Source organism: Ascaphus truei, chromosome 1 (genome assembly GCF_040206685.1).
Source record: "Ascaphus truei isolate aAscTru1 chromosome 1, aAscTru1.hap1, whole genome shotgun sequence".
NCBI classification, from domain to species: domain Eukaryota; kingdom Metazoa; phylum Chordata; class Amphibia; order Anura; family Ascaphidae; genus Ascaphus; species Ascaphus truei.
The window spans coordinates 547,071,133-547,097,027 of NC_134483.1; the positions used below are offsets into that span (position 1 = coordinate 547,071,133).

Below are 25,895 nucleotides of genomic sequence, written 5' to 3' on the forward strand. Positions count from 1 at the left end.
TGGGAGAGTGATACTCTCAAGAATCTGGGAGTCTACAGATGCAGTCTTTCCTTCTGTCTCGCCATGCAGGGACTCTCCTTGGGCATTCTGCCTGCTGTCCGTGGAAGCATTCGTTCCCCCCACGGTGCTCTTTCACCCACTGTAGCTTTAGAAAAGCCAGGTAAAGCACGTACATAGTGTGCGTGACATGGGTGGGGGAGGCCGTTGGGAATTCATGTGGGTCGCCAGCCATAAGGTAAGACGGCATCTATACCTGTCCCCTGAAGAGAACCCAGCCCCAGAAAACTTGAAGAATGGGTCATTGCTCGACTGGGGTCATAGGCATATCTGTCAAAAATGCTTTCCCTCTGTGAAAAGACTCTGGTGATACACCAGCTGGTGGCCAGCCAGCTATGGAGTTCTTAAAACTCTGTGATACCCATGCTCCACTACGCAGAATAAGGGTAGAGGGTGCCCACCTTCCATGGGTTACACCTGACCTTATAGCACTCTACCAGTTCAGGGATGCCTTGTGGAAAAGCTACAAAGTAACTGGCACTACCAAGGATCTCAATCACTACAGATGCCTGCGGAACATGTACACAAGGCAAACAAGGCACGCAAAAGCACAATATTACTCTGACAATCTCCTCCAGAATACATCAAACCCAGCTAACCTCTGGAAGGTTATCAACAACATATTCCAGCCTTCTAACCATCAACAGCCAAGTAATATTATTATGGGGGATATTACTCTGACAAACCCCACCGACATTGCAAATGCATTCAATGATTACTTTGTGGGGTGTGCCACTAACTTATTAGCGAAACGCAGCCCAAACCACAAACCTGAATCTCATCTTGGGAATACCCATATAGCCCCACCCCCTCCAACACTGCCCACAATTTTAAATGTGGCTCAGTATCCGAAGAGGAGATTACACAAGCGCTCCTCAAATTAAAACTAAGCAGCCAATGCGGACCTGACTTACTACAATCTAGGTTCCTATGACTTGGTGCCCCAGCAATTGCCAAAACAATTGCTTCCATAGTCAACTCTATCCTGTCTGCAGGCCATATCCCTAATACCTGGAAAACTGCCAGAGTTGTCCCAATCTTCAAAAGTGGGGACTAAAACACTGTCTCAAACTACAGGCCAATCTCCCTTCTCCCAATCCTATCCAAAGTCATGTAAAAATGTGTCCACTCCCAATTAAGCGATTACTATAACAAGACAAAATTCCCTAGCCAATTCCAATCAGGCTTTCGCCCCAAAAACTCCACCGTAACTACCCTGCTAAAAGTTTGCAATGAAATCCAGTGTGGAATGGAACAGGGTCAACTCACTGGTGCAATATTCCTAGATTTTGCAAAGGCTTTTGATACTGTTGATCATGCTATCCTGCTTAACAAACTCTAGAGCTCTGGAATAGGGAAGCATGCTTTAAACTGGTTTCAGTCTTACCTATCAGGTAGATCCCAGCATGTGTCCATCTCAGGCTCTAACTCCAACCCCCTGGATATCACCTGTGGCATCCCGCAAGGCTCTGTTCTGGGGCCCCTACTCTTCTCAGTGTTCATTAATGATCTTCCCACAGCTTGTAAGGAAGCCTCAATACACATGTATGCAGATGACACAATCCTATATGCACACAGCCATAGCCTCTCTAACCTTCAACACATATTTCAGTCTGACATTTTGAGACTCGAAAACTGGATTTCCCAAAACAAACTGTTTTTAAACACTGACAAGACTGTAACAATGGTATTTGGGACCAAGACTAAATTTTTAAAGCTTTCAGTGACTAAGCTCCAGATCATAACCAACACTAACACCACCCTAACTCCTGTTACTAGTTTTAAATACATGGGCATATGGTTTGACTCCCACTTAACATTCGGGATGCACATTAATACCCTGACAACCAAAACCTATGCCAAACTAGGTGTACTTTACAGGAACAAATCCTCCCTAAGCCTGCTGGTCAGAAAGCGTATTGCACAGCAGATGCTAATGCCAATTATCGACTATGGAGACATAGTATATGGTCAGTACCCCAAACCCACCTTGTCAAACTTGACACCCTCTACAATTCAATTTGTCATTTCGTTCTCAATGCAAATATAACACACATCACTGCGAAATGCTGAAAAGAACTAAATTGGTCATCACACGATTCTAGGCACAAAGTTCACCTTTCCTGTCTTGCCTTCAAATACTTTCTGGCAAGCTACCCATCTATCTGAACAAGCTCCTCATCCCTACCACATGCAGCACTTATCATCAGAGATCAGACTCCAAAAGACTGTTCATGGTCCCAAGGCTCAACAAAGTATCCAGCCGCTCCTCCTTCTATTACCGTGCACCCCAAAACTGGAACAACCTACCGGAGACTCTCACATCCACCACCAGTTTACATAGTTACATAGTTACATAGTAGATGAGGTTGAAAAAAGACATAGGTCCATCAAGTTCAAACTATGCTAAATTTAGACAACAGATACTTTATCCTATATCTATACTTACTTATTGATCCAGAGGAAGGCAAACCAAAAAAAACCCATTAAGGGGAAAAATTAATTCCTTCCTTTCTCCAAGAATTGGCAATCGGATTAATCCCTGGTTCAACATCCTTCCCATGTATACTTATTTGGTATATCCCTGTATACCTTTCCCATCTAAAAAGATGTCCAACCTTTTTTTGAACAAATCTATTGTATCTGCCATCACAGTCTCCATGGGTAATGAATTCCACATTTTAACTGCCCTTGCTGTAAAGAACCCTTTCCTTTTGTTGCTGGTGAAATGTAATTTCCTCCTCCACCTTAAGGGATGGACCGAGTCCTTAGCACTGCCCGTGGGATGAATAGTTTTTTGAAAGCTCCTTGTATTGTCCCCAAATATATTTGTATATAGTTATCATATCCCCTCTTAGACGCCTCTTTTCTAATGTAAATAAATCTAATTTAGCTAGCCTCTCCTCATAAGTTAAATTGTCCATCCCCTTTATTAATTTGGTGGCTGTTCTCTGCACTCTCTCTAGTTCCATAATGTCTTTTCTTAGCATTGGTGCCCAAAATTGTACTCCATATTCAAGGTGTGGTCTTACTAGTGCTTTGTAACGGGGCATAATTATGTTTACTTCCCTTCCATCCATTGCCAGTTTGATGCAAGATAAGATCTTGTTTGCCTTTGCAGCTACTGCATGTCATTGGGCACTATTGCTATTCATGCAGTCTACAATCACTCCTAAATCCTTCTCCAAGGATTCCCCCAATATATCTCCATTTCATTTGTAAGTCGCCTTTTTATTCTTCCATCCCAAATGCATAACCTTACATTTATCTGTATTAAACCTCATTTGCCATTTACCTGTCCACGTTTCCAGTCTCAACAAGTCCTTCTGAAGAGAAATTACATCCTGCTCTGATTCTATTACCTTACACAATTTAGTATCATCAGCAAAGACGGAGACTTTGCTCTCGATCCCAACCTCAAGGTCATTAATAAACAAGTTAAAAAGCAGGGGTCTCAGTACCAATCCCTGAGGTACTCCACTCACGACTTTAGCCCAACTTGAAAAAGTTCCATTTATGACAACCCTCTGTTGTCTGTCCTTTAACCAGTTTTCAATCCAGGTGCATATATTATTACTGAGTCCAACTTTCTTTATTTTGTACACCAACCTCTTGTGTGAAACCATATCAAAAGCCTTTGCAAAATCTAAGTAGACCACATCAACTGCATTACCCTGGTCTAAATTCCTACTTACCTCCTCAAAGAAACAAATACGGTTAGTTTGGCAAGATCTATCCTTCATAAATCCATGCTGACTATTACTAATAATTTTGTTTTCCATTAGGTATTCCTGAATATTATCCCGTATTAAACCTTCAAGTAGTTTCCCTATTATTGAAGTCAGGCTTACAGGTCTGTAATTTCCCGGTTGTGATCTAGCTCCCTTTTAAAATATAGGCACCACATTTGCTTTACACCAATCTTGTGGTACTGAGCCTGTGGAAATGGAGTCCTTGAATATTAAATATAATGGTTTGGCTATTACTGAGCTTAACTCCTTGAGAACTCTTGGATGTATGCCATCGGGACCAGGTGCCTAATTTACTTTAATTTTTTCAAGTCGCTTATGAACTTCTTCCTCAGTTAACCAATTGTTCATTAATATGGAGGTTGTGGCTTCCTCCTGTGGCACTACTATTGAACTTGATTCTTCCCTGGTAAACACAGAGGCAAAGAATGTGTTTAATACCTCATATTTTTCCTTATCTCCAATAATAATCTGACTACCCATCTCACACTGAAAGGGTCCTATATTTTCTTTTCTCATTTTTTTGTTATTAAGTTACTTAGAGAACTTTTTAGGGTTGACCTTACTTTCTATTGCAATCCTTTTTCATTATCCCTTTTTGCCAATTTGATTGCAATTTTTGTTACATTCCTTATAATTCTGATACGATGTCTCCCTTAATTCTGACTTAAAGAATCTAAACGCCTTCTAAACGCCTCCCTCTTCTTGTCCATTTCCTCCCCTACCTGTTTATTTAGCCACATTGGTTTTGACTTATTTCTTTTATACTTATTACCCAAGGGTATACACGGATAAGTGTGCTTTTCTAACAATATTTTAAAGACTGCCCCTTTATCTTCTACATTTTTCCCTGCAAAACATCATCCCATTGTATTACTACTAGATTAGACCTCAGTTTATTAAAATCTGCCTTTCTAAAGTTTAAGGTCTTTGTTGAACCCAATAAATCTATTTTTTGATAATGTATTTAAAATGAGACCATGCTATGATCACTGTTACCCAAATGTTCCAGGACTTGAATATTTTGTATTACTTCTACATTGTTTGATATGACCAAATCCAGTATTGCCCCTCTCCTGGTTGGTTCCTCAATAATTTGGGTCATATAATTGTCTTTAAGCACCCCCAAAAACCTGTTTCCTTTTGTTGTAATGCTAATCTCATTGCCCCAGTCTATGTCTGGATAATTAAAATCCCCCATTATGCAAACATGACCCAGTTTTGATGCCTTTTCCATTTGCAAAAGTATTTTAGCTTCCTCAATCTCACAGATATTTGGTGGTTTATAGCATATTCCCACAAACATTTTCTTAATACTTTTACCTCCACTGCTAATTTCTATCCACAAAGTCTCTACATTTTCATCATTCCCTTCATAAACATCATCCCTTATAATAGTTTTTAGATCCGGTTTAACATATAAACATACTCCACCTCCCCTTCGATTTGTTCAATCCTTCCGAAAAAGGGAATAACCCTCTGACTTAACTGTCCAGTCATAAGTTTCATCCCACCATGTTGCAGTAATGCCGATGATATCATACTGCTCCCATGCAGCTATTAATTCAAGCTCCCCCATTTTATCTGTCAGGCTTCTTGCATTAGGAGAGACTCGCTGATCAATTCCACAATAAACAAATAATATCAATGCCGTAATACATATAATAGATAAAGTTCAGCTACAGGCACTCAACCACAGGCAAAATATGTGTAAATATGTCCCCTGGATGACTCTAAAGCAATTGAAATACAACCTTAGTGTCCAATTATGAATAATTGCAGTCCAGAGACAGTCCAGAATATAAAGAAGTTCCAGGAGGGTGCTGCTTTCTCAGATGGAAGTACTAACCTATCACTTCAATGGTAACGACAAAGGATGAAAAGAACAGAAAGTGCACACTTCTTGGTGCAAATAATGTTTTATATTCAATTAAAAGGACAAACAAATAACAGCAATACACTCACAAACATCTGGTAAAATCAGGCAGTATGTGGTAATCCATAGAATCGTGCTGGAGTTTTGCAGAGTCTTCTTTCTGTGGGGATATTGTGCCAGCTTCTACAACGCGTCCGTTGCCTGCTTCCGCCCTTCCAGTAGCTGGAGTCTCCTTCCGTGTCACGTGACGTCTTCCTTGTGCGTCACAACGTGATCTCCTCCGTAAGGCGTCGCAAAAGCTCAGCAGTTCAGGGATGATCACACCACAGCCCGGACTAACTAGTCAGCCCGCTCCCTGTCTTCTCCCTCACATCTTTTAGCTCTGTATTACTCTTGCAGTCACGACCTTTCTTGCACCATACAAGTCACCCTACGCGTTTAGAGGCGTGGCCTCTTCATCAGGGTGTGGCTTGTTATGGTGACGTGCTCCCTTTTATACTTGGTATCTACAAGGTTCATCTTAAGGCTTGCTGCCTCCCCCTACTGGCGGGAATTGTATTTTAGGTTGTGTATAATGGATGTGTTAGTATTTAGTTGGAGTTTTTTGTAATATTTATGTGCATAATATGTCTTATATATTAGATTTTAAGTTAGAATATATTGTGATCTTTTCATTCGTATTCGAATATATATATATATATATATATATATTTTTATTTTTTTTAATATTCCTAATGTTTTTATTAATGTATAAGAATTGGAACTATGTGTAGGGTTTTTATGCTAGTGTCCTGATATACAGCATATTTATATTATATTGTATTGTATTTTTTCTGATTAGTTAATGTGTTTTAGATTTGTTAGCTGTACTTAGGTATTATCACCAGTAGGGGGAGGCAGCAAGCCTTAAGATGAACCTTGTAGATACCAAGTACAAAAGGGAGCACGTCACCATAACAAGCCACACCCCTGATGAAGAGGCCACGCCTCGAAACGCGTAGGTTGACTTGTAGGGTGCAAGAAAGGTCGTGACTGCAAGAGTAATACAGAGCTGAACGACGTGAGGGAGAAGATAGGGAGCGGGCTGACTAGTTAGTCCAGGCTGTGGTGTGATCATTCCTGAACTGCCAAGCTGTTGCGACGCCTTACGGAGGAGGAGATCACGTGGTGACGCACGAGGAAGACGTCACGTGACATGGAAGGAGACTCCAGCTACTGGAAGGGCGGAAGCAGGCAGCGGACGCGCTATAGCAGCTGGCACAGTATCCCCATGGAAAGAAGACTCTGTAAAACTCAATCACACTGTAAGCAGGCATGTTCCCCTGAGAGTGGGAGATGCCATGGAGTGAGCTTTTAACCATTTAAATGTGGGAGGGAGTGAGCTTCAATTAGGTATATTGACAGATTTATTATAAATCATTCTTCCTGGCAATGCACAGGTTATTAAGAATCTATATCACTGTACCATATATAAGTTTTTCTGGATGTGCACTGAGCGTTGTCTGTGTTTTATGTTATGTCTCTGGTTTTAAATATATATATTGCCATGCTCAGTAGCACTCTTCTGTGAAACTTATAAGCTTATATATATGTTGTGGGTATTTTGGGGGTTCAATATGAGCTTGTAGGTGTTCTGTATGTTTTATAATTCTTGTTCAGCTAGTCGTAGCTGATTGGCGGGTGGCAACCTCCTACCTAATTGAAGCTCACTCCCTCCCACATTTAAATGGTTAAAAGCTCACTCCATGGCATCTCGTACTCTCAGGGGAACTTGCCTGCTTACAGTGTGATTGTGACAAATCTATTACAGAGTGCTTTCCTGGTAATGTACAGGTTAATAAAAGCTTCAATCAGACTTAGAACTTTTGCAACTAATATTGACAGATTTATTATAAATCATTCTTCCTGGCAATGCACAGGTTATTAAGAATCTATATTAGTGTTAGGGACCCTTGAAACGTGGTCTGCCGTGCAGTTGGCTCAAGGGCTTACAACAATTTGGCCAAAATGTTAAACTAAAAGATCATTTTATTTATTAGTTATTTATACATGTATATTTAGGCACTGTACCGTATTTAAGTTTTTCTGGATGTGCACTGAGCTTTGTCTGTGTTTTATGTTATGTCTCTGGTTTTAAATGATTACCACATACTGCCTGATTTTACCGGATGTTTGTGAGTGTATTGCTGTTATTTGTTTGTCCTTTAAATTGAATATAAAACGTTATTTGCACCAGGAAGTGTGCGCTTTCTGTTCTTTTCAGGCTTCTTGCATTAGCAAGCATGCATTAAAGTTTTTTTTCAGCCTGTACTATTATCTTATCTGCTCCTTCCTTTCTGCTCCGACTTGGTTTAGTCTTTAGAAGTTTTCTAGTATTATCTGTATTTACTATGGGTGTCTCACTGCTTGTCAAACTCGCACTTGCCCCCATTCTACCTCCATACCACCTTGTATCCTCCTCTATTCCATGTAGTTCATTATCGGTTTCATTCCTCTCCCCCCTCCATCCTAGTTTAAAATCTCCTCCAACCTTTTTAGCATTCTCCCCCCTAGCACAGAAGATCCCTCTTCATTGAGGTGCAATCCGTCCCTAGAATATAGATGGCACCTCTCAGAAAAGGAGTCCCAGTGCTCTAAAAACCCAAACCCCTCCTTCCTGCACCACTTTCGTAGCCATGCATTAGTTTAAGTTCTTTCAAAACTAAGGCTGTCTCACATTTTAATCTGGTAGTAAACTGTTACATAAGCCTATAATATACATCTTCTCTAACTGTGCATGCAATGTCTTGTATATAATGTATAACCCTGTTCATTTATGTAACTATATTTGTAACCATGTATCATTTGTCATTTTAACTCTATGCCCAGAACATACTTGAAAACGAGAGGTAACTCTCAATGTATTACTTCCTGGTAAAACATTTTATAAATAAAAATAAATAAATAAATATGGCACCATCTGATAGCCATGGGTCCAACTCCTGAATTCATCAGCAAGATACAGAGGAAGTTGCTGGACTTTCTCTGGATGGGGACTCTGCTGGTGTTGTGGGCCTCCCTCTGGGCGAGGGCAGTCATGGAGTTATGTGTATCTCAGCTAAATGGTGGGTATGATTAATTCAAATCCAGAATCCGGTGCCCAAAAGACGACACAAACAAATGATACAGATATGACAATCCAGTTCAATTTTTACACATTTATGCAGCAGCAGTGGAGGTCATATAAGTACATAAACAGACAGCACAGTTTAAAGCACAGCAATGGGGACTTCTTTCACCCCTGCAAACCTTTTTATGGGACTTTGGGAGCACACACATATCTCCAGAAGTACTAATTAATTTCGTCAACACATTATATTTTATAAGCACTACATAGATGATTTGATCTTTTTGGGGGATGGTGACACAGTTTCTTTGAATAATTTTATTCAAACATTGAATAATAATTACATTAATTTAAAATTCACGTTTGAAACTAATCCACATCATATTAAGTTTTTGGATGTGACATTCTTAATACTGTACAGTAGATATGATTAATTTGATACAAACAGGTATCTACAGTAAACCCACTCCAGGAATTCCTTCCTTAGCGCTGCAATCAGCCACCCAAGGTCCCTAATCCGCAGAATCCCCAAGGGACAATTTATTTGGTACAAAAGACTCTGCTCTGTGCGATTCATTTTGGAACATTCACGGGAGCTGAGTCAAAAAACTTAAATCCAGGGGGTATCGACAGGATGACATAGAGATGGCCTTCGAACAAGCTGCTGTAAATACACTGATAGGAGAGAGTTAGTGTGTCATAAAACCTTTAATAATAATTAAAATAGATCTTTTCACAGTCCTTTATTCATAACTCAATACAATAAGCAAGTGAATCAAATTCACAGCATAATACACAGACATTGGGACACATTAAAATTGGGTGCAGACCTCCAGTCAATTGTACAGCAGGGTCCCAGATTTGCATTTAGGAGACCGAGATCATTGACTTCATCTCTGTCCCCATGTCTGTTTCGCTCTAACGCCATGACCAATCATATTTGTGGTATCCCTAAGGGCTTTTATAAATGTGGCCACTGTGGTTTCTGCCAATATGCCAAGTCTACAAAAAAACTGAATTGTGCACAACACAAAACGAGTCACAAGATCACTACCTATATTAATTGCCATATGAGCCATGTAGTTTACATGCTTCAATGTGGCTGTGGCAAGAAGTATATAGGTAGAACTATCAGACCTTTAGTAATATGGATATTTGAACATGTAAGGCTGATTAGGAGAAGTGATGAGTCACATCCAGTGTCTAGACACTTTAGAAATTATACTCAGGGTGGTATACATAGTTTTCGGTTCACAGGGATTGAACACATTAAACCAAACATTTGAGGGGGTGATAGATTACAAACTCTGAATTGAAAATAAATGTTTTGGATTTTTGCATTGGATACCCTCCATCCCAAAGGCATTAATGTGGAATGGGAATTAAATACATTTTCTGTGATTGCCATTTTTCTGTGATTGATGTTTTATTTAGAATAACATTCTATTTGGTTTATTTATAGGAGTATGTATGTTCATGTTGCTACATATTTATCTTTCTAGTTACATTCTTTATATGGTGCATTTTAGATCATTACAACGTTTGTTACATTATTATTACTATAGAGATAGAGTTTATGTAGCCCTTCTTTCCATATAGATGTACTAGCTGATATACCTGGCGTTGCCCGGCATTGAATTTTCCCGCTCCTCCTCTCTCTCCACTCCCCCCTCTCTCTCTCCCCCCCATTGCCATCTCTCTCTCGCCATTGCCATCTCTCTCTCTCCATTGCCATCTGTCTCTCTCCATTGCCCTCTCTCTCTCCATTGCCCTCTGCCTCTCTCCATTGCCCTCTCTCTCCCCTCCCTTTCCCCTTTCTCCCCTGTTAACAGCAATCATGGCCCCCTTGCACATGAATGTGGCCCCCTGTGTAAACAGCTGTCCCCCCCCTGTTCACAGCGCCGTCCCACCCCCACCCCCACTCACATGTCCAATGTCCCCCCCTTCAGAGGGCAGTGGGTGTATGAGTGACTGGGTTGGTGGGTGAGTGACTGGGTGGGTGAGTGATTGACTGGATGGGTGAGTGACTGGGTGGGTGAGTGACTGGGTGGGTGGGTGAGTGACTGGGTGGGTGGGTGAGTGAGTGACTGGATGGGTGAGTGACTAGGTTGGTGGGTGAGTGACTGGGTGGGTGAGTGACTGGGTGAGTGAGTGACTGGGTGAGTGGGTGAGTGGGTGGGTGGGTGACTGAGTGGGTGAGTGAGTGTGTTATCTCTCCCCCCTGCATCTCTTCTTCCCCACCCCTGCTGTCCCCATACCTGAAGTAGTGGTGGAGGCTGCAGGTAGGAGCCGGGGAAGGGAAAGGGCGGTGAGGCGCGGGTGCTGTGAGGCGGCCGTGACAGAAACAGCTGTAGGGAGGGAGGAGGACGTCCGGCCATTCCCCCGCTGTCTTGGCCGGTCGTTCACACCCCACCCCGGAACCTTCCGTCTGCTGTTCATGAGACAGAGGCGCGTGCATGCGCCGTGCGCTGTCCGTGGATCTGAGGCGGAAGGCAGGAAGCTGATGGCCACATCTACAACCCCACAAATTTCAGATTTATATATTAAGATTTCAGACCTATTTGTCAATTTATATATAATTATTCTATTGTGTAAATGACAGATATTCCACTTACTCGTGTCATCATAGGTAAATTGTACAGTAGTTTAGTTCTGTTGATTTTAGATTTTTTGTACAACTTAGTTACAGTATATCTTAATTGGTTTTAACATTAGTTATTGTCAATATGTGTGTGTGTGTGTGTGTGTGTGTGTGTGTGTGTGTGTGTGTGTGTGTGTGTGTGTGTGTGTGTGTGTGTGTGTGTGTGTGTGTGTGTGTGTGTGTGTGTGTGTGTGTGTGTGTGTGTGTGTGTGTGTGTGTGTGTGTGTGTGTGTGTGTGCTGAATGTGCAATCATGTGCATGCATAGTTATATATTATTGTTTTTTAATTTTATTTTGATTCAAATGCAATTTATATTCTTTATTTCTTTAATTTACATACAATTCTTAGGTTTTGTTTTTTTATGTTTTATAATGCATATCTACATTGTGTTTTTTTTTTGTACAAATGTTATTTTTACATTGTTTGTCCAGTTATTTGATATCCTGCTATCATTTGTATAAATTCATCTGTGTAACAACTGATTGTGCAGATCTGATTGGCCACCAGCCAAGGCAATTAGTTAGGAAGCCCTATATCTGGCCCTGCTGCAATCTAATCACTCTTAGATAAAGCACTTCCAGTGTGGAACATTGTAACAGGGGAGTAATCCCTGTTCAAGTAATGTGCCTTTAATCTAGCAGTGTGGTGGTTAACTGCTGGTAGTCAATTAATAAACACCACCTGCCTGATTTAGATTGCTTACAAAAGCCTATCTGTTGAGACAGGAAGTGGGACTCCTTAGCTCACGTGTGAGCTGAACTTTGGAGACAGAGCAGAGGTTCTTGAGTCTCCCAGGAGAGACTGACCAAGAGAACACAGATCTCTGGAGTTAACCATGTCTTGAGCTCTGCCAGAAGACACAGCAGAGCTGCTTCCAAGACAGAAGGGAAATTTCTAAACCTGAATGCTGACAAACCCTGAAGAAAAGGTAGCAACCAGGGACAGAGAAGATTTTCCCTCCAAACTACAAGGAACAGATAAGACTTTTATTACAAGACTTTTTATATCTGTTCATTTCATGCTATGTGTTTGGGGCTGGGAGACATGCTTAACTAAGGGAGTTGTGAATTGCATATTATTTCACTGTAAAAAGTCAGGAATTGAAGGCCTCAGGGATTCCAAGGTGTTAGAGCAGGAGGGGTAACTCAGTTTTGCTTGAGTACCCACATCCTGTGCTAACACAGGGCTAGCCAGCCACCATTTTCCAGAACCCAGACTCTGTGGAGCTTGGACAGCGAGTGGGCTCAGTATGTAAAGAGGCAGAGGTGCAAGGTTGGCGCATGCCCCTTTACAGACTGAATAAATGTGCACTCCGGCTTTACAATACCAGCAAATCGGTGATTGACTGGCAGGAGAATTCCCACACTCTGATAGGCTGTAGATGTTGGTGAAGGAGACACTGAAACCCATAAGGGGACTTGCAGCCAATCACGAGTGCAGATTCCAAGCGGCAAACCAACAGTGGCAAATTCAAAGATGCTCTGTACTGAATAGACGCAAGTCGGCTTCAAGGATTTTCAACTCAAAAAAGATTTTAAGTCCTGCTTTTGAGAATGTAGCGGTCGCGGTTGGCATTGCATGCCCAAATCAGTTCCAGAACTTTCGTGAGTACCTACCGGTCAAGGAAAAGGGCTCCTACAGAGGTCATTTTTGTGAATTTCGTTTAGAGGATAGATTTATTCGTTAGCCCTGTTCCCAGTAAGTGTGTTAACTGTGTAAATTGTGTTGCATTGTGTGTATGTCTTTTCCTGAAATAAATTACAATTTATTTTACCTCCTTGCTTTGCTCAGTCAATGATCCCGGTATAAAAATGTGTTAATAAACCTGGTCTCCTGTGACACACAACTTTAATTTTTTTAGTAAAAAAACAACTGTGTATTATCAGGTTTTTATTTTCTAAGTATAACTATCAAGTACAAAATAAATGATGCCGATAAATATATTTTTTTATTTTAAAGTTGCAGAATTATGTAAAAAAAATACCTCATAAGGATTCATTGAACCCAGATGTGTTTTTTGATGAAAATGGAGAATTGGAGACCATGTATTGGATCAATAACTGGATAAAGCTGCCCAACACAACCATGCTTTTAAACAATGTCGGCATTTTCAAACAATGGCTTCCAGAAGATCAGGAGTTTCTCATTAACTCAAGTGCCATAATATGGAAGAATAACACGAACCAGGTGAGAAGCAATTGTATATATTAAATCAAATGAGAATTATTTTACAGCAAAAGCGCATTTTGACATTTCCAACTTTGTATGTGACTTACTGAAAATATACACCTCTTACAAGCATTTATTTACTGGGTCAGACAAATAGTATAGTATTTCTTCAAGGTATGTATGTATATGTCAGATAGATTACAGGATCCTTAATTAGACAGTAATAGTTAGGTACTTTTTTTTTAATCTGTTTATTTATCAAGCTTGATAAGCGCATTACTTATAGATTGAAATAAGAAAATCTTTAAGCAGAGGGAAGAGTGAGTAATGACGGTACACAAAAGAGAAGGGAGAAAAGGGAAATGGTAAAATGGTAAAATGGTAAAATGGTATGGAAATGGTAATATTTAGATATATGTTACATTACACAGTTAACATGACAAACAAGCTTTTAGATACTTCATGAACGAGTTAAGAGTCATATATACTGTGACCGTAGGGGGTAGCCAGCCATTATAATAAAAGGGGAAGCCCGGCTGGCTACCCCTATATACGTGGTTCCCCGTCAGCTTATCAGCACCTATAAGCCAGCGACAATATGTGTGTGTTTGACCTCTTATATGTTATAGGTAGAAAACTGGGACTTCGGGAAAGGGACCCTAATAATGGATATTGGGGGGCAAAAAGGGTTAGCATTTATGTAAAATGTTTCTTGACAAAGTTACCGGTTGGCCCATAAATTTACCCACGAATCGCACCTAATTTGCGGGTACGCGTATGCATCTTCATAACGTTATGGTTTCCTATTTAATATTGCCCAGCCAGCAAGTTCTCAGAACTTGATTTTAAAACTTGGCTGCTTGGACAGGTTTTACCACCCAAGTTCCCGAGCCCAAGTTGTAGAAATGAAATGTATTTGAAAATGGTATTCATCGCTATTGAGTCAGAACCGGTAATCCGATTAGCCGGTATTCCTGCATAGAGAAGGTGGCTCAAAGGGGAGGATTTGAGTAGTGAGTTGTCAGGCCCTCTGGTTGAGTGGGTAAAACGGTGAACTAGGTTCCAGAGATAATGCTCTCCGTGGGGGGAGACACTTTGCTCTCTCAGACACTGTGTAGCCTACCCAGCGAGAGATATGGGGCTGACAAGGGTAAGCCATTGCTCGTAGGCACGGTTCCCATTGGCCAGTTCAAATTTCCCACTCACCAGCTACCTGAGCACCTCAGTACACCCCTTCCTCTGATGGATGCAACAAGCTGAGCCTCCAGCTTGTGACTGGCTGTTGCACTACAATCCGTGCTCTGATAGCCACCAGTCCCTGTTCCATGTTAGACATAGGCCACCGAGGTCTAGGTAAGGGGACTGTCCGATCAAAGTACGAGTAGATTCCTAGGCTTTGTTCAGTGAAGCAGAGGCGGGCTTTTAAAAGGTGCTTTATTCACAATAGCAAAGCACTCGACATTGAGGTGCTGGGGAAGCCTAGCAAAGCTGAGGACAAGTTTTGGAGAGGCAGCCAAGTTCTCCTATCGAACGAAGACCCATCCAACGGGGTAAGCCAGATAGCTATCCTGTAGGTAGTACAATGGTGTTCTGGAACATGGAGCGGACAGGGTAAGCCCTCCTGAAGTAGGCACCCTGCGCCTAGTTGAGGCTACTGTCTCCCCCCCAGATCCACAGTTGTGGTGTATTTACCAGTTTTTGTGTTACCTTGTATGCCTGCTGGTTTTACCAGAATAAACCTCATTTTATTCCACTTCCTTGTCTTGCCTAGTGAAATTGATCCTGAAAGGTAAAGGTTTTAAAAGTACTGGTCTCCTGTTAAATATACCATGGTTCCCAAACCTTATCAAATGATCAAATGATATAATACTATATGTAATGTTTACATTACTTCCCATGTTTTACTGCAAAGTTGAATGAAGGTGTGGCGTCTTACTGTAATACTTTGGCATCTAATTTTAGGCTACTGTATTATCCAGTGACAGTTAGGATGTGTGTTGCCACCAAAATGATAACAAAACACCTTCTTGTGGAAGCTAAGATAAGTTTAGGAAACTTATGTTATAAGAAGGAGCCCTTCAAACTTTGAGTGGTTAGGAACAGATCAGGGGGACCTAGGAGCAGGAGTAACCACTAGTCAATGTTCCAACAGAAAATTAGCTTATTAGGCCCAAAGACTGCCCAGCAGGAGGATGGGATCAAAAGTGTGTCAATGAGAAGAGAGGACCTGGGGAAGAAGATCTTGATAGGATGGTCCTGATTCAGCCACAAGTGTAAGACTCCACTGGGTAGCCCCAACACCCATATGGACTGTAATCCTAGTTTAACAAACCGGGAAAAGCCTTGCCAAGTAAATATGGACTTTGTTCAATAAACCCTTTTTATTTAAGTTGTGCTGTTGTCCCCCTGCCCAGTAACAGCACCCACTACTCCTTAGAGACTATGAGGCTTATTAATTAAACTTTGATAAGTGCGTTATCGCAATATAAATGACCTTATAGTGCAATATTTCATTTGTTGCCATTTACAAAGCTCAGATAACAGTGCAAAATCACACTAAAACAGCTTTTTATATTACTATAACACTTTGGCTAAAACAAGACATGTGGTAAGCCAAAAATTGCCCCAAATTACATTTTTTGCCAGAAACTGCAGTTCACTGAACTCCAATATGAATATAGTAATATAAAAACGTGTAATCTTTTCTTGCCAGCTAAAGGGACGCACTATAGGAATTGCAATATTAATAAATGAGTTTATTTTAGTTTTACTACATAGGATTGATACCGAAGGCCCCTAGAGACCCCAACTTTAATTAACTTTAGTAGTATCCATGAGGCGCGGTGAGGCCGAGCACAGCTAAACAAGGACTTCACAGGATTCCAGTGATGTAGTAAAAAACTTCTTTATTGAGGCATCATGGTGCAGACAGGAACAGGAGAACTCACTCTTACGCGTTTCACGCCTATTTCAGCGCTTCGTCAGAGAGTAAAGAATGAGTGTGCTGTGACCCTCTCTTATAGAGCACACTAAGTGTTTGAAATTGCATACAGCCGCCATAACCGGAAAATGGAAGTGACGTGGCTTCGCCCGAGAACCGGAAGTGACGTAACGGGATGGAAACAGCTCCATGCTTGTTTACAAACAAACCCTGTCGTCATAGTAATGGCAAGTCACTTCCTGATTCTGGAGCAATGAAATTCATATACAGAGGTGAACACAGCACAGATATCCCCCTAGACAAGTGAACAGAATTAAAAAGACGCGGTGATATTTAAAAACAGAAATAATTATTAGTCAACTATACAGAGGAAAGGTACAAACATATTATAGTAAAGTATTCAAACATGATAATACTTAAATAAAGTGATGCATATATTACATTAACCCTTCGGTCTCACAATAAGATGACATGAAAAAAAGGGTATTATAAGCAAAACAAAGTCTAATGTATCCGAAACATAAACACTAAGGAAAAAGTGTAAAATGAAGGTATACATATTGACAGAGCACATAATAATAATGTTAGCATGTGTGCAAGATGTATTTAGGGACAAAAAGTATTGATTAACCCTTCCTATTGGTTAAAGACCCAATGGACAATATATTGGAGACTTTGTACATATGTCCAAGAAAAGTTATGTACCATATGAATTTGTATACAGAGGGACAGATATGATGTTAAAGGATATATTTTATTTTTAAAGGAAATGTTTTAGCTCCCAGTCTGTATTTATACCCCCGGGTGATAATGACCCGAGGGTATAAATCCAAAACATTTCTCTTTGATTGAGAATGCCTTCTCTATCACCTCCTCTGATGTGTTTGGGGACATGTTCTAGGGCGCTGAACGTGAACGTCTCAAGTGAACCCAACGGGCAGTGATAAAAATGTTTTGACACTGGTAGGTTTAAGTCATCCTTTTTTATAGAACGTAAGTGTTCTGATATCCTAATTTTTAATGGACGAATCGTCCTACCTATGTAAGTGCTGCCACACGCACAGTTCAGCTTATAAATCACATAGTTGGTTTGACATGTCATGACATGTTTCAGTTTAAATTTTTGGCCTGTGTGTTTACTAGTGACTTCCAAAAGTGGAGTAGCAAATTTACAATATGTACAGTAACCACATTTATGGAACCCTTTAGGAAGGTTCTTGTGTTTTTGTTCTAGTGAGAATAAGCTTGGTGATAAATGATAACCAATAGTTTTGGCTTTTTTGTATACAAATTTCGGAACATTAGACACAACAGTAGCTAGATCTTTATCTAGCTGTAAGAACTTCCAATGCTTTGCTGTGATAGTTTTTATATGATTAGCCTGATTACTATAAGTGGTAATAAAGAGTGGAGTGTCTGAAGTTTGTTCAGAAGAAATGGTATGTCTTGGTTGATTTTTCTTGGATGATGTAACAAGCAATGTTTTCCGTTCAATTTTCAAGGCATTACTGAAAGCAGATTGAATATTGCTTTCAGAATAGCCTCTGCTCCTAAATCTGTCATTTAACATTTCTGACTCTTTTAAGAATGACTCTTCCGTGGAGCATATCCGTCTTAGTCTAAGATATTGCCCAGTTGGAATACCACGTAGTAAGGGTCTCGGATGGCTACTGTTGGCCCTAAGGAGAGAGTTGCGGGCATTGGGTTTCCGGAAAATGTTAGTCTGAATTTTGCAATCAATATCAACATATAAATTAATATCTAAGAAGTTGATATGGTTAATATGAAAAGTTGAAGTAAATTTCAAATTAAAGGTGTTGTTGTTCAAATAATCTATAAATGCCCCCAATGTCGAGTAATCTCCCCTCCATATCAGAATGAGGTCGTCAATGTACCGACGATAGAAAATAATATTATTACGGAACGGATTAGTGTCACCAAAAATATAAGTGTTTTCCCAAAAACCCATAAACAAATTCGCATAAGAGGGTGCAAAAGAAGTCCCCATAGCAGTGCCCTGTTTTTGAAGATAAAAGTGCTGGTCAAATAAAAAATAATTGTGTTGTAATAAGAATATGATGCAGTCTAACAAAAATGTGATTTGTGGAGTGTGTAAATTGGAGGTGTTAAGAAAGTGAGTGACTGCTTGAATGCCTAATTGGTGACTAATAATAGTGTATAAGGATGCCACATCTAGTGTAACCCAAAGATACTGTAGTCATGACACCATTTGATGTTGTTTAACATAGTTAATAAATGTGTGGAGTCTCTGAGATAGGAGGGGAGGTCTCTCACTAGGGTCTGTAAGAAATCATCCACATACCTAGATACACCATCTCCCAAAGATCCAAAGCTAGAAATGATTGGTCTGCCAGGTGGATTGGCCAAAGACTTATGGATCTTTGGGAGATGGTGAAAAATAGGTATTGTGGGAAAACGATTGGTTAGGTAATGAGATTCCTGAATAGATAACACCCGCAACTCTTTGCCCAGATCAATGAGTGTATTTAGTTCCACAAGATACAGAGTTGTAGGGTCCTTCTCCAACCTATGATAAGAAGTCTTGTCATTGAGCTGTCTCATAGCCTCATTCAGATAGTATTCTTTTGACATGACCACAATTGCCCCGCCTTTATCGGCGTTTTTAATAATTATCTTATCATTAGATTTCTATTGATATAGAATGTTACGTTCTGTCTGGCTCAAATTGTCAGGTCTGATGTTGGAGAAGGTGTATCCTTTGGCCAAAATTTGTAGGTCACGTTCAACTAGTTTCTCAAACGTTTCTAAAAAGGGTCCTTTATTATAAGTGGGACAAAAAAGTGATCTATTTTTTAGACCAGAGTTTTTACTATGTGTAAGGAATGTTGTTACATCCTCCGAATCATCTTCCTCTTGGTCAGCAAGAATATCTGTTAAATCTTGAATAATTGTACATTCTTTAAAGCTGAAGAGGTCTTGGTTCATTGTGTCCATCAGGGGCTCTTTTGGAGATTCAGGAGCCTCTGGTGGAGACAAGGTGACAGGAGGTTCATTTTTGTTGTTAAACAATTTTTTTAGAGACAATTCTCTAATAAACCTCTGAACATCTATAATAGTAGAAAATAAATCAAAATTATCGTTCAAGGCAAAATTTAAACCTTTGTTCAACAGCTTAATTTCCTCAGTATCTAAATGTATCCCAGATATGTTAATAACATTATCACTATCTATATTCAATTGTCCATCTTTCTCTTTTTCTCTTTTTGTGTTTTTTCTTTTGGCCGAGCGCCTTGTTCTTTTGAATAGTTTTTTGGAGCCTTAGATTGGTAAGATGTGGAGGATTCATATCTTCGTGTGTACGAGGTTGATGGTCTATTATCCTGCTCCTCCTGACCACGGCTATACCTCTCTTTGTCTGCGCCATTGGAAAAAGATACAGATGATGGACGTCCCTCAATGTCTGAAGTGTCTGACATACTAGACATTTCTGCTCTATTCTTTAAGATCGTTTTATTAGGTGTAGATTTGGTAGGATATTCTGTGTATTTCTGTTGATATCTTTTTGGATTTTTATTTTTATTGGCATTCCTGTATTGGATAGGTTTTTGCCACATATATATTTGGTTATGTACAGTACATAGTCCATTTTGTCTCTTTCATATTTCTTTTGTTTTTGGGTCATTAAATCTTGCTCCATCGCTTTAATATGTTTGCTAAGTTTCTCATCACAGCTGTCAAAGTCCTCCATGTCTTGTAAACTATTTAGGTTTAATTGCAGGTCTGTCACTACTTTGGATGTGGTTTTTTTCTCATCCATCTTGTGTTCAATAATGAGGTCAACAAGTTTGAATGAACATTCATCAAGCAATGTGATCCATTTTGATTCAAACTCTTTTGATGGGAACCCGAAAGAGTGTGTTTTTGTTATCCTCAAGCCTCTCGGTATTCTTTTGGCTAACCGGTAATTTTCTAACGTAGTTATATCCCACCATAGGCGTATGTCTGTAGATAGTGCCTTTTCAAACTTGTTGAAAAACATGGGTAAGTCAATATCCTCATCATCACTAGGCAGAGTCAGGCCCTCAAACACTTGTGCTGCTTTCTTACTTCTTTTAGAATTATCAGTGCAGTTATGTGCATAAGACATGGATTTATGTTGACTGGTGTCTGAGTCCTCTGATGTGCACTCCATGATCCCTGTCTGTCACCATGTGAAGTCAAATAAAAATATAAACAAATAGTCCTAATAGGACAATTACTGGAAATCCTTAGTCCTGAATAATGTATTGAGTAACCTTGTGGGTCATGAGCCACTATGTAGAGTATAAATGCAGGGTACACGAACAAAGTTCAATAATAGTGCTCCAATGACAGTCGGTCCCATTCATATAATAATTCACAGTTTCTTGATTGTAGAGAAAAGTTCATAAAGGTGTAGTCATATGTAGGTGAGTATTGTGGTATTTAGGTGAGCGTGAGACATAGACATATATATAATGTCCTGGTGAGTGCAGTAGATGGGGATGTATGCGCTCCAAACACTGGACTACCAATAAGGACAATGTCTAAACACGCCTGTAGACATCTTAGAAAATACCTCCCAATGAATGGTAAAGTTCAATAACTCACATAGACTTGTCCCGTTTTCTTCTGGTGGGCGTGCATCCGCAATGGAGTCAATCTAGTAGTATCCACGAGGCGCGGTGAGGCAGAGCACAGCTAGACAAGGACTTCACAGGATTCCAGTGATGTAGTAAAAAACTTCTTTATTGAGGCATCATGGTGCAGACAGGAACAGGAGAACTCACTCTTACGCGTTTCACGCCTATTTCAGCGCTTCGTCAGAGAGTAAAGAATGAGTGTGCTGTGTCCCTCTCTGTCATTCTTAAAAGAGTCAGAAATGTTAAATGACAGATTTAGGAGCAGAGGCTATTCTGAAAGCGATATTCAATCTGCTTTCAGTAATGCCTTGAAAATTGAACGAAAAACATTGCTTGTTACATCATCCAAGAAAAATCAACCAAGACATACCATTTCTTCTGAACAAATTTCAGACACTCCACTCTTTATTACCACTTATAGTAATCAGGCTAATCATATCAAAACTATCATAGCAAATCATTAGAAGATCTTACAGCTAGATAAAGATCTGGCTACTGTTGTGTCTAATGTTCTGAAATTTGTATACAAAAAAGCCAAAACTATTGGTTATCATTTATCACCAAGCTTATTCTCACTAGAACAAAAACACAAGAACCTTCCTAAAGGGTTCCATAAATGTGGGAACTGTACATATTGTAAATTTGCTACTCCACTTTTGGAAGTCACTAGTAAACACACAGGCCAAAAATTTAAACTGAAACATTTCATGACATGTCAAACCAACTATGTGATTTATAAGCTGAACTGTGCGTGTGGCAGCACTTACATAGGTAGGATGATTCGCCCATTAAAAATTAGGATATCAGAACACTTACGTTCTATAAAAAAGGATGACTTAAACCTACCAGTGTCAAAATTTTTTATCACTGCCCGTTGGATTCACTTGAGACGTTCACGTTCAGCGCCCTAGAACATGTCCCCAAACACACCAGAGGAGGTGATAGAGAAGGCATTCTCAATCAAAGAGAAATGTTTTGGATTTATACCCTCGGGTCATTATCACCCGGGGGTATAAATACAGACTGGGAGCTAAAACATTTCCTTTAAAAATAAAATATATCCTTTAACATCATATCTGTCCCTCTGTATACAAATTCATATGGTACATAACTATTCTTGGACATATGTACAAAGTCTCCAATATATTGTCCATTGGGTCTTTAACCAATAGGAAGGGTTAATCAATACTTTTTGTCCCTAAATACATCTTGCACACATGCTAACATTATTATTATGTTTTCTGTCAATATGTATACCTTCATTTTACACTTTTTCCTTAGTGTTTATGTTTCGGATACATTAGACTTTGTTTTGCTTATACACTGGCGACACACTTTATTCGAGCTCGGCTAGTCCCACGAATTCGGGTATACCCGGGTGTATTGAGGTTTGTGACTGTTTTCTGCCCGAGTGCATTGAGGTATTTTCCAGGCAGGGATTGAAGCATTTTATTCCCGCTGGCTGCAATACTGCACAGTATATATATATATACTGCATTACAATTCATGAATTTATGCCATCTGGTAGACACGCGAAGCATTGCAGCCTATTAAATCCTAATCATTATCATTTAACAGATCAGCCGCCCGTCAGCCAGGCATGAACCCAGGCTGGGAAGGCAAATGCAACGGGGCTTGTCAGAGGTGAGGAGCGGCGCATTCCAGGTATCTGCCAGGTACATACTGGGTATTTGCTTGAATAAAGTGTGTCGGTGCAGTAATACCCTTTTTTTCATGTCCTCTTATTGTGAGACTGAAGGGTTAATGTAATATATGCATCACTTTATTTAAGTATTATCATGTTTGAATACTTTACTATAATATGTTTGTACCTTTTCCTCTGTATAGTTGACTAATAATTATTTCTGTTTTTAAATATCACCGCGTCTTTTTAATTCTGTTCACTTGTCTAGCGGGATATCTGTGCTGTGTTCACCTCTGTATATGAATTTCATTGCTCCAGAATCAGGAAGTGACTTGCCATTACTATGACGACATGGTTTGTTTGTAAACAAACATGGAGCTGTTTCCATCCCGTTACGTCACTTCCGGTTCTCGGGCGACGCCACATCACTTCCGTTTTCCGGTTATGGCGGCTGTATGCAATTTCAAACACTTAGTGTGCTCTATAAGAGAGGGACACAGCACACTCATTCTTTACTCTCTGACGAAGCGCTGAAATAGGTGTGAAACGCGTAAGAGTAAGAGTTCTCCTGTTCCGGTCTGCACCATGATGCCTCAATAAAGAAGTTTTTTACTACATCACTGGAATCCTGTGAAGTCCTTGTCTAGCGGTGCTCTGCCTCACCGCGCCTCGTGGATACTACTAGATTGACTCCATTGCGGATGCACGCCCACCAGAAGAAAACGGGACAAGTCTATGTGAGTTATTGAACTTTACCATTCATTGGGAGGTATTTTCTAAGGTGTCTACAGGCGTGTTTAGACATTGTCCTTATTGGTAGTCCAGTGTTTGGAGCTCATACATCCCCATCTACTGCACTCACCAGGACATTACATATATGTCTATGTCTCACGCTCACCTAAATACCACAATACTCACCTACATATGACTACACATTTATGAACTTTTCTCTACAATCAAGAAACTGTGAATTATTATATGAATGTGACCGACTGTCATTGGAGCACTATTATTGAACTTTGTTCGTGTACCCTGCATTTAATTAACTTTATGCTGGATTGTTATTGTTTTATTTTTAATCGGCAAATGCACTATTATCCAGATCTGGATAATAGAAACTGTCCCCATTACTGTACTGTATGTGTTGGGAGGGTCATGGGGGGAGTTGGGCGTACAGAGGTGGGTAGTAGGGGGTTGTTGTATTTTAATGTTTCTTGGGGGTAGTGGGGTTGGGTGAAGGGGGTAGTGACCTACTGGGTGGTTAGTGGGAGGGGTTAACCTCTTCATTATTTATTCAGTAACCACTATGGTAATAAAGGGGTTAACTCCTCCAGTAACCATAACGGTAGGCCTAATCACCCACCCTGCAGCAACTACCCTCTTCACCCAACCCCTCTAGCCCCAATAAACCAGATACTATGACTAAACCACTTCATTGCCCTAATGGCTAGCCGCTAAGGTAATGAAGCTGCTTTAATATAAATTGTAATAATATAATATGGAAGCAGGGAATCTCCTGTGATGAACTGCATTCATTTCAGCCTCTGGGACCCCCTGCTCCCCGAGGTAGCTGCTCCAGTATGAGGGGCCGGTATCTCATTTGTGTTTAAATGTCCCAGTAACGTGACGCAGGAGATTTAAACAATGCAGGGGGATACTGGCACCCCATGCTGGGGCCTGTAACTCAGGAAACAGGGGATACACGAGGCTGACATTACTGCGGTTCAGATTAGGAGACCCCTTGCTATAATACTGTCCTATTAAAATAAACAAACAGTTTCAGTGCAATAACAGTAAAAAAAAAAATAACAAGTAGTGTGATCTTGCATTTTCTTAGCGCTTACAAAAATGTTGATTTTTCTTAGTGAATACCGTTTTGACACACTTTTTTATAGTGCGTTGAGGTAATGCAAACCCGCTTGGCAATGCACTGAACTTATCGAAGTTTAGTGAATAGGACTTATGTGTTACCTACAGATGTACAAAACTTACTATTTTGGTACCATGGCAAGGCACAAGATTTCACCCGTGCCTACACTTTGCATACCGCAGGCCATCTGCGGGCAGCCAATAGAATCACATTCCGAGTTCTTATGGGGTTAATGTATTTAATTGCAATTCAGGATGTACTCAGCAGATGGCACAGTGAATGTCTTGGTCCATGAAGGCGGCGAACCTATTGAACAAAAGTGAATATAAAGTGCGCAACAACAAACAATAAATACGTGATAAAGTGATATACTAGAGTAAATAATGTGACCTTTGTAAAATTTGGAGGGAGCGTCTGCAGCTGCGACACAGGGGATAGCTCAAATAACCCCTAGAGGAGACAGAATAAAGAAAAGACACCGCGCACAACGCTCATAGTGCATTAAAAATATATAATGTGATGCAAATAAAGGTGAGTATTAAGCGTACATTTAAATAAGTAAAACAGGCATTGGAGGGTTAATGTTACCCATACACCACTCGGGACGACAGTGAAGAAGTCTTCAGTGTGCAGACACACCACTCCTGGCGTCACGATCACTTGCACCCAGACTGGGTCTTGACTGGTAACCAGCTCCTGTTGTAGATAGCAGTTCAGCAGGGCTCACAATACACGCAGTGTCCTCAGATAGGGCAATCTTTGCAGCAACACAAACCACGCTGTCCTTCACTCCGTCCGGACTTCCGTATTGGTGACGTCACTCGGGAGCGTCAGCACGTCGTAGCCCTTCCAGACAGCGTTATGGCCTGCAGGAGGATGTTATAGAGTCCAAGAGTCCAAAAAGTTCTCAGAGCAGCTAGAGTTCTAATATCCAACGCGTTTCGAGACAGCTAGGTCTCTTCATCAGGCAGACCTATTGATTGCCACAATGTGAGGAGTTTGGGATCCCGGTGCCCGTGCCCTGGCCCCTCCTCACCTTCGTTAACCCCTGCTGCTGTGGTGCGTGCCCCTTGATGGCGTCACTTACCTCCTGCTGTCCTGGAGGTCCCTCGCCATCCCCGGCGGTCTCCCGTTCCTGCTGGCTCTTCCCTCTCCCATGTGGCTGCCATGTGTCCCGGCCGCGCGCGTGTACAGCGC

General features: G+C 40.5%; 1 protein-coding gene across 1 annotated transcript in view; it reads left to right on the forward strand.

The window, feature by feature from the left end:
- LOC142467903 (vomeronasal type-2 receptor 26-like) overlaps positions 1 to 25,895 on the forward strand; it is a 335,755-nt gene that overhangs the window by 262,242 nt on the left and 47,618 nt on the right. Inside the window, exon 7 of the mRNA XM_075573868.1 lies at positions 25,369 to 25,383. Within this exon, the coding sequence (XP_075429983.1) occupies positions 25,369 to 25,383 (15 nt within the window). The remainder of the gene's footprint in view (positions 1 to 25,368; positions 25,384 to 25,895) is intronic.